We start from the raw sequence: 10554 nt of genomic DNA on the forward strand, positions 1-10554 counted from the left end.
TTTTTTTTTTTTCATTCGCTCTTCTCTTAAAACTCCAACTAAACAAAAGACCTTCTCTTCAATTTTCAAAAATTATCTCTTTCTATCTCTAACTTTCATAGACCAAACGAGCCCTATACGTTCCAAGTTTATTTCTTCTAGTGATCTGTGGATTGAAAACAAAACCCAAGGTTCACATGAAAACCTGTGCCAACGAAATATCTTCAAGTATCTTAGATTCAAGCTGGGTCATTGGATTTTGCTTCAAGGTTGAACTGTTAATAACTAGCTTCTGTTGCATCCGCTCTAGATGGTTTCTTTCAAAAGAGGATATTGAAGGCCACAAGTTAAGTATTTATTCAAACATTTGTTCTATGCTGACATGACCATTTCTTAATGTGCATAAGCTCCATTATTAACTATTAGTTTCCAACTTCCTTCTTGTTTTCTCCATTTGTTTTTAATTTACGTTTTCAACATCATATTAATAGGTCAAATGACTTAAATAAAGAAACCAGTTTGTGGATAAAAAATTAGCACGAGCACAAGGGCAGTTTTTAAAATATTTCAGACAAGTTTCGTTCGAGCAAACCACAGCAACCCCACACCTAAACAAGTCCTTTTAAATAGACCTATGGATCATAAACTTTGTCATTGTTATTATCAACTATGGATGCAAGAAAGTAGAGGATTGAAATGATCTCCGTGATACAGGTTTCTGCACCATCCAACACTTATACCATCAGAAGCGGTTATTAATCGGATCAGATCCATTGCTTAGCTGATGAATCAATCCAACCGCGAAGCAATATGCACAATGACCGATGAAAAAGAAAAGAACGGTGAATGCATGTGTGTGTGTATATATATATATATATATATACACACACACACGCACGCGCAATAAAAATCAACTAACTCAAAATTGAATTAGTCCACTAACTCAGCAGTCGATCTGATTCATTGCATGCATCATCATTGGGATCAACTGTACTCTTTTCATTTAATAAGGATATATTTTTTGATAGATAAACAGTTGATCAATTTTTCTATTGATCGACTTATCCATATTTTTATATTTTTTTGGATAAATAAATTATCTTTTCATAGACAACATTAACCCATGAAATAGAAGAAAAATCTTACCCACTTAGAAGATAGATAAATTATTTTTTCATCAATAAAAAAAATAATATTTTTATTACATTTCAAATATATCCTTAACCCTATAATAATATAAAATACTATCTTATATATAATATAATATAATTATCGCATAATAATATTTATTATTTTAATATAATATATTATTATAATAATATAATATTATAATAATATAATATTATAGTATAATATCTTATTTTATTATTAATATAATACTAATATCTTATATTATTATAATATAATATAATATAATAATATATTATTTTAATATATATTAATCTTATATATTATATTATAATATAATTTATTTTATTATATAATATATCTTATTATATTATAATATAATATATTTTATTATATTATTATATATAATAATATTTATATAATAAATAATTTTATGAAAAATAAAGATAAATTTTAGTAATTTATTCAAAAAAAACTAATAATACAAAAGAACATAGATAACGGATTTTCGAATCATTTTTCAATATTTAAAAAAATATTTTTTATTGAAATATTATTTAAAAAATATTTAATCATAAAAATATAGATTTTTAGATAGATTTTTTTATTCTCAAACGAAGGGGCTCCAAATATTTTGTCAAATAAGAAGTAACATGTGGAGCACGTTGCCCCATTATTTTTATTTTTTATTTTTTTCACCTTTCTTCTTTGACTTATGAAATCATTGGCTACTTCTGATTAGGTCCACGCTACCGAAAATTCATGCTGTGGTTCGCATTCAATGGCTGGTGCCGCGTCATGAAAACAAATGTGCTGCAGGATTTTTCCAGACAGATTCCAAAAACAAAGAAGACCAAAAGGTGGAGACCACGGTGGGGATGGTTGGACTCGGGGCAGGGAGATATGGTGCGGGTATTCTTTGGATGATTCGTATTAAGCTATTGCTTCTTGATTTATAATTATATTTTCTTTTGTGAGTACTCCTCTAGAGAGTCTCACACATAGACACGCAAGTGAATTCCGGGGAAAAAAAAAAATCCAGCAACTTTTTATATACCTTAAGATAGAAAAGTCTAGGTCTTTTACTTTCCTATGGATGGTCCTCTTTGGAATTTCTTGTTTTTTTTTTCCTCCATCCCACATATCAAAACTTTTTCATTCAACATTTCTTTTGCACATTAATGTACAGTCTGTGTTCAACTTTTGTTCGGTGCATCTTTTTTTTTTTTGTTATTTATTTTAGAAAAAAATTTCCAGTTCACCCTTTTTTTCCATTTGAAAAGGTGTAAGATATTAGCCAAAAATATTGTATTTAGATATAGATCATATAGAGACACATATAAAATGGATATTCATGTTTCCATTTCTTCTTTCTTATAGAGCGAATAAAAAATTAATTGATTTTTACTTCTTTCTTTATTATTCTTCGAATACATGGAAATAGATGTAGTAGCAAAACTCTCGCAACAAAAATTTATGTCTTCAAAAAACACTAATATATAATAATGGAGATTTATGATTATTTTTTTGGGAAAATAATGGAAAAAATTAAATTAAAGTTGAAGTATAACCTAAGGCTTTCTAATTAAAAACAACACATTTTTGTTTTTGGATAATTAACAACGTATATTCTCTCAATTAGAGAATTTTCGGTGTATTTCCACCCTCCAAAATTCCCTAGCTTGAGAAAAAAAAAATGAAGCAAAGATATGTTTGTCTTTTATCCCAAGGTTGAGACAACTTAAACGTCTTATCCAACGTGTCCCGTTTCTAAACTAGGTCCTTAGAGTCCAGCCATACGAGAATGCTCTTTGAGTTTTAAAAACAAACATAATTCATCAATGGTGTAAGCAAATGCGATTACTGTTTTGCTAGAGAATCATAGGTTCAATTTGAACTAGAAAGGTAGCATGGAGATGCCTCTACTTGTGAAAATGGGGAATGCTAATGTTAATATGTTATCACACCCTCCTAAGAAGCTAAGGTTTCGGATTTGAGCCTTAGCACATCTTCAAATATTTGAACCTAGATATAAATTTGTATCAGATAAACCTTCCTTTATTTTTCTTTGAAAGAAATCCTAGCCAATATATTTTTTAAAACATATTTAATTGGACTTGCACAAGAGATACATAGCAATGATTAGTGCTTCCTAGGATTCCTTGCTTATTCTAACCAAAGAGTGCAAAATTTTTTGAATACATATAGATGACCCTCCTCCATGATGTATTCAAATAAACTCAGACAATGGTGTGAAGTACTGCTGTTTCTGATGAAAGGTACGGAAAGATCCCATGGACGTAGTAATAAGGGTAAATTGTACTTTATACTATATGCATCAATGTAGTTATACAGCTTGCCAACCAATATTCCTCATTTTTATGGACAAATTACGGAGCGCACGATGAATGAGATCCATAAAAATAAAAAAGAGGAGATGGACGTGATGCACAGCAACAGTGTATGTAGTGTAGAGTATAATTTTTCGGCAACAAGACAGCTCACATAGAGGTTGTATATGGAGTCAAAACCAAAACTTGTTAAATGCCTATCCATATATTTAGAACCATACTGATCAAATAATACAATTAATGCCAAAGAATGCATGGGAGATGGCATCTTGCACCACCATAACAAGGGCATGATGTGGGGAAATAGATAGAAAGGATGGGAGACAGGACTTACAATGACACAACAATGAGACGAAAAATATGTGACATGACACTCATGGAGTGTAGCACAGATGTAGATTGCTAAGGTATAAATAATTTCGCAGTTGCTGTCAATATCTACCACAATGCCAGTTGATTGGAGTACCATGATTTGGGAGATATTTGGTATAAGCGAATCACAACCACTTGTGTATATGATACAATGCAAGGTCTTCAAAACGGTCTTGTCAGGGCATCCAATAAATAAAAAAGATCTTCAGTAACTTTCACCATGCATTAAAATTTTTTGTATCCCTCGATATCTTGCAATTATTTATAGGTTTTAAAACATCCAATCATATATGCATTAGGAAATACAACCCTTTTTCTAAATGCTGATAAATTTGACTAATGACATTCCTTAATTTCTACCATTCACTTCATTTACTTGCATCAATAAAGATACACTAAACAATGTAAAATGATTAGCAAAAAGACTTAAGTATGAAGATTCTTAAATGAAAAATTCTTTGCTTGAAGGTGACTAAGTTTGAACATTCTAATCTAATCTAGCCTTTTTGTCATCTCTAATTATGACATGGGAAACAACATGCTGGAAGACTGGTTTTGCGAGCAAGAAATAGTTTGCCATAAAAAATAATGTAGAGGGGTGTTTAATTGATAGGGATGTTGGGATTTGGAATCAGAGTAGGAATGGATGGCTTTTATTCCAACTGTTTGGTTGGAAGAAATTTCATTTCAATTTTGATTCTGGAACCAACTGAAAATAATCCAATCTATTTAAAATTTAATTCTTACTCTTTTTATGAATTTAAATTTTTATTGTGACTTTGATTCTAATTTTGAGAATGAGACAAACGCTTTGAAAAATTTGATCATTTCAATTTCGATTCCAATTCATTTCAATTTCTATTTTGATTGTGAACAAAACACTCCCAAATATCTAACTATAATAGATGATAAAAAGATAACAATATCATTCATATTTTTTCCCCCATTAATCTCACTTGATCCCATTTGTCCATCTTTTATCTATTCAATTACCAAACAACTCATAAAAATTTCAAGTTTAAACTTTGGAAGAAAAAAAAAAAAAACATAGAAATCCAGACTCTAAATGAAGCAATCCCAAACGAAAGTGCACGTGTGCATCTCCGTATCATAACAACGTAGATTGTATTAGTTGCCACGTAGGATATCGTGTCGAGACCCCGCCCATCCTCATCCACAACATCTCAGCTCCCATGCAACTTGCCACGTAGGATGCTTACTATATCCAACAAGTTGCATGGGAGGTGAGCTTTCGTGGATGAGGATGAGACGGGGTCGTGCCACGCCATCATGTCCCCATTTGGCTGGCCGTTTGGCGCTTCGCTCTCCCAAGAGCCGGTTAACCTCCTCACCCAACGTGTCCATCTAATTATTAGATGGACCAGATTCGATGGATCGGTCCAATAATCACTCGCCACGTTATCATTTGTATTTAAATTATTTAAGAAGAGGTTCCAGTTATTTACCGTATATATGGTTGGGGATTTGGACGATCCACTGCACCTGGGCCATACAATGATGTCTCCCGCGCCCCTCCATCGTCACGTCATCAATGAAATCATATTTAATTGTTTTAAATACCTTAAAAATTATTTATTTTTTTATTAACTTTTATCTGGCTCTTGTCGTTTCCCCTGTCTCCACCACTATATATATTTGTAGAGGGGCAGAGGAGGGCGGCCGCGTTCCGCTAAAATACTGGGCCAGATTTTAGAGAAGAAGAGAGGATAAGAAGGTAAGCGAAGAAGAAATGAGGGTTTCGACGGATTCGAGTGGGTTCCGGCGGTGGCTGGAGGCAGGGAGCGAGGATATCCCCGCCGCCGACGTCCAGATCATCACCTCCGGCGGCCGGAGCATTCCCGCCCACTCCGCCGTTCTGGTACATGCCTCCTCGATCTATTTATCTATCTTTTCATCGATCTCTGCGCGCCCCCCCCCCCCCCCCCCTTTTTTCTTTTTCCCCGTTAATCTTGAGATCTAAGATGAGAGGGCGATATCCGTCGCCGGATCTGCATCCATTTCGTTGTTGTTGAGCCATAGTCTCTTTTACTGATCGAAATCTTTGTTGTTTTATGGGATTTGGTGGTGGATCGAAACTCGTAAGGCATCGGTGTCGCCAGTGTTGGAGAGCATGCTGGATCGGCCACAGCGGCGAGGGAGTTCGTCTAAATCGATCCCCATTCTTGGAGTTCCCTGCGATGCCGTTCTCGCCTTCCTCCGATTCCTCTACTCCGCCAGGTTTGCTCGATTCCCTTCCCTTTTTCCAGAAGGAATACCAAACAGAACAGAAATTTCTTGAATATATTATAAAAACTGCAAGATTCTTTGCTTTCCGACGAATTAGTATCATTCAGAGCTCGCGAAGCTTTGCTTCCCAACCGCCGCCGTGTTCTTTGGGATGGAGGCGGCCATCGCCCAAGAATATGGGCTTCCGATATTTTGTGATTCAGGGATCTGGTGCAAGGGAGGTATCATCAGGATTTTCTTACTGCCTATCTGGGGTGCAGGACACGTGTCTTTTTCAGCTCCGTTAAATGATCACGTTACAGCTAGCGGAAGGACACGTGTCGTGCATACGAGCTATGTGGTGTGGGTCCGGTTCCGGGAAGCACCGGTTTGGTGCCACTTGGACTTGGTATACACCAGCGGGCCGTCCGCTTGCCACGCGCTTGGCCCCAATCTCCCTCCCCTCGGCGGCGAGCTTCTCGTGCCATCTTTGTTGCTTTTGAGATTTTTTAAGTCGTGGATGGGTACATGGAGCCGACGAAATGGAACCCCGTGGTCCTCCACCGTTCATTTATTCTTTTGGTCCCATTATAATAATTACAATAATGGTTTGGGAAAAACGTGTAACGGGGTCGGTGTAATGGACGGATGGGATCGATTGATGGCAGGTGCGATTTGGGGGCGGAGTCGGGGGAGATGGAGAAATACGGGCTTCATCTCCTGGTGCTGTCGCACGTGTTCCAGGTGGGGTGGCTGAAGCGCGCGTGCGAGGCGGGGCTAGCGCGGCGGCTCACGGCGGAGGGGGTGGTGGACGTGCTCCAGCTGGCCCGTGAATGCGACGCGCCCGGGCTCTATCTGCGCTGCATGAAGCTTCTGGCCAAGGACTTCGCCGCCGTGGAGCAGACCGAGGCCTGGCGATTCCTCCAGGCCCACGACCCCTGGCTCGAGCTCGAAATCCTCCAATTCCTCCAAGACGCCGACCTGGTAATTATTTACTCCATTAACTGCTCTTAACTCTTGTAGTCTTGTGCTAGATGAGCGTGAGCTGGCCTGGCCTTAGGTGGGAAATGGAGGCCTCACGTCCGTTGGATGGGATCAGGGGAGTGTTGGGTGGGAAATGGGTACATGTCCATTTGGGGCACTTACGGCCACGTTTGTGATTCGCTGGCTTCTTTTGTCTGCAGCCACCGGGCAGGGGCCGGTTCAGCCGCACATACTGGCTGATGTTGGCCCGTCACGAGCTTTTCCTTTCCTTGTTTTGCTCTATGCTGACTGATACCGCTTTTAGGAATGGGGTTGGCTAGTTGCCGCCAGCCTAGACCTTACCAACTTAAAGTATCCAACTTGACGCCAACCGACCCAATTTGTCCGCCAACTTGACCCCAAACCAACGGACAGAATTGAATGGAAAGATCCCACAGGAATCGAATCTGTTGTCCAATCTATTTTATATTTTTTAAGAGTCTGTCCAAATTTAACACACATCCTGATCTTGGAACTATATGAAGAAAAGAAATATTCATAGAAATGTTTTCTTCCTTCTTTCCACAAGATTTGGGCTGGATGATGTTTAATTATTGCAGAGCCATGTTTAAATGGATGGTTGAATTCATGAATCCTATAAAAGTTCAATTTTATACAAATATTCGCACTCTTGCTTCAAATTTTGTAGTCCTGAATGCAAACTATTTTTTCCTGGACCTTATTGGCACGTTTGAATTACTTTAGATTGTGGTGCATGATATATAATATATTATTCAGATGCTGGTGCATGATTAGGAGTAGCCGATTGATATGTGTTTGCTTTTGTTATTAACTTGGCAGAGGCAGAGACGGCGGCGAAGGAAGAGGGAGGAGCAGGGGGTATACATGGAGCTGAGCGAGGCGCTGGAGTGCCTGCAGCACATCTTCACGGAGGGCTGCACCGATGTGGGGCCCTTCGACCAGGCGCCCCGCCGGTCCCCCTGTGCCCGCTTCGCCACCTGCCGCGGCCTCCAGCATCTCATTCGCCACTTCGCCGCCTGCGACCTCCGCCGGCACCGGCGCAGCTGCCCCCGCTGCAAGCGCATGTGGCAGGTCCTCCGCCTCCACTCCTCCATCTGCGACCAGCCTGACCCTTGCAAAGTCCCCCTCTGCACGTAAGCAACCGACTACTCGCTCGTGTGTTTTGTTGGCTGCCATCTTTAACTCTTCCATTGATTTGTAGCATGCTTTGTTTCTTTCTCTCTGTCTTGGCTGCAGGCAATTCAAGCTTAAGTCCCAGCAGATGGAAGGGAAAGAAGAGGATGTGAAGTGGAGGGTTCTGGCCAAGAAGGTGGCCGCGGCCAGAGTTATGTCCTCCTTGGCCAAGAGGAAAAGGGAGGAACAGCTTCATGAATCTTTTGGATGGTCACTGTAGAGAGTGTAACTAATCTCTACCGTATGTCCTTTTTCTTTTCTTCTTATAATTTTATCTCCTATGTTTTTTTTTTCCGTTAGGAAAGAATGAAAAGGTATGTTCTGTTTACTGTGAGCCTCCATTTATCCTTTTGTTTTTACTTCAGATGGGCAGGGGTTTGACCTACAAAAGGCCATTGCCGTATTCTATTTGATGTCGCCTATTTTTGCATTTGTTGGAACATTCCAACTTAGACTATAATTTTGTACAATCTTGCAAGAATGAAATTTTAGGTTAATTGAAAAAAATATAATGTCATGCCCTAAATCCACTATTTAGGTTGATCACCTGGTACGGCCGTATGAATCCTAAAATGATATCCTAAAAATCATGCAAGGGCTATAAAATAACTTCGTTGAAATTATGTGCCTGCAACTGTAATTCTTTTTAAAGAAAGAAGGGCAGTGAGCTTTATAGTTTAATAAAAATCTTTCTCACTCACATCAATATGAATATAAATATTTTTTAATAAATATATATAATTAATAAAAAACTAATAAGATTCATATATCATCAATTTAATAATTGAATAATATAATCATAATTCTGTTCAACACATCACATGTCACCAATTAGTAACTTTATGCCGCAGTCATTTAGAGAGATTACTTATCATTAACTAGTTAACGCAGTTCGATCTTGATAATTTTATCATTCTGGCACTGGACTAGATTCGTCCATACTCCAGTCCATGATAGGTCAAATATATATCATGTTCTCATTGTGGTTAGTAACCACATCTTACACTACAAAAAAACTGACTATTAACGATTGCTAAACGCAGTCGCTAATAGTATTAGCGACATAAGCCATCGCTAAAACTCTATCGGCAAAAAGCATGACGCTGAAAGTATATATTAACGACGGCATCTCCGTCGTTGTAAATAACATGTACTAGCGACAATGGTTAGCGACAGCATTCCATCACTTATAATATTTTCAAAAATTTAAATTAAAAAATTATTAGCGATGGCTTTTCGTCTCTAGTAATCCATCGCTAATATTTTTAGCGACGAAATTGCTGTCGCAACCACCATCGTTAATAATAATTTAAAAAAAAATAATTTTCAATAATTATATATATTAAAATCCGTTATAATTTAATTAACAAGTAACTATATTTACTAAAACTTGTTATACTTAAATTAACAAGCAACATATATTTACGGATATTATAATAACTAACAATTAATTATCACCATTATAAATAAAAAATTAATATTATATATTATATCAAAAGTAAATTATATAAATAACACTACTCAAATATCAAATACATTACATCAAAGTTAAAAAAAATCAACGAAGATCCTCCTCCTCCTGCTTTTGTATGTCCTCTACAGTACCAGGTGAATGAGAGCTGGATGTTCCAGCATCCTGTAATGAAGAAAAATAAAATATTGTTAATAACTTTAAAACTAAATTAATTGAAACTGTAAAATTAAAGTAAATGATGCCCCTCAAACCTAAACTTTTACGGAGGGATATATTTATATATGCGACATGATTCTCGAATGGATTATTTCTACACATTTCATTCGATGATACGGAGTTATAGACACCTCCAATCAGTACTCTTAGGTTGAATTTTGACTTCCTAGGTACTCTCTCTCTCTTGTTAGAAGGCTAAACTGGCACGAAAGGATCTATTTTGATATATTTCAATTCTCGAACGGATTATTCTTACATATTCTATTTGATGATACGGAGTTGTAGACACCATTGGTCCATCCATCGGATGGTTAGATTGAATTTTGATCCTTTGGGTATCCCTCCCTCCCGCCTTAAACCTAAACTGGCATGGAGAGCTATATTTCAATATACTCCTTCGATTTTCGAGCGAATTATTTCTACACATCTCATTCGATGATACGGATGTATCTACACCTCCATCCCATCCATCACATGGATAGATTGACTTTTGACCTCTAGGTCCCGTTCCCTTGACTTAAGCCTAACTATGTGAAGTTTCTAAATATAAAAATTTAAAACAAACAAAGAAATTTATTAATACTGCTTAACTTATCTGCTGTGATGGCTGTGACAACAAACTCAGCTGAT

The 10554-nt window shown here is 37.2% G+C and overlaps 1 protein-coding gene across 1 annotated transcript; it reads left to right on the forward strand.

The window, feature by feature from the left end:
• Positions 1-5489: 5489 nt before the first annotated feature.
• On the forward strand, positions 5490-8562 carry LOC105052980 (BTB/POZ and TAZ domain-containing protein 1). The gene is made up of 5 exons (XM_010933968.4): positions 5490-5709; positions 5935-6068; positions 6725-7040; positions 7881-8194; positions 8298-8562. The coding sequence occupies exons 1-5, from the start codon at positions 5581-5583 to the stop codon at positions 8452-8454; spliced, it is 1050 nt and encodes a 349-aa protein (XP_010932270.1). The 5' UTR covers positions 5490-5580; the 3' UTR covers positions 8455-8562.
• Positions 8563-10554: the final 1992 nt, after the last annotated feature.

The sequence above is a fragment of the Elaeis guineensis genome, chromosome 10 (assembly GCF_000442705.2).
Source record: "Elaeis guineensis isolate ETL-2024a chromosome 10, EG11, whole genome shotgun sequence".
Taxonomy (NCBI): Eukaryota; Viridiplantae; Streptophyta; class Magnoliopsida; order Arecales; family Arecaceae; genus Elaeis; species Elaeis guineensis.

What these genes read in the sequence shown, in the direction of transcription:
- LOC105052980 (XM_010933968.4), top strand. Translation starts at nt 5,581, where the DNA reads ATGAGGGTTTCGACGGATTCGAGTGGGTTCCGGCGGTGGCTGGAGGCA. An exon ending in CGATTCCTCTACTCCGCCAG is followed by an intron (nt 6,069 to 6,724) that starts GTTTGCTCGATT and finishes GATTGATGGCAG; the next exon opens with GTGCGATTTGGGGGCGGAGT. An exon ending in TGCAAAGTCCCCCTCTGCAC is followed by an intron (nt 8,195 to 8,297) that starts GTAAGCAACCGA and finishes TCTTGGCTGCAG; the next exon opens with GCAATTCAAGCTTAAGTCCC.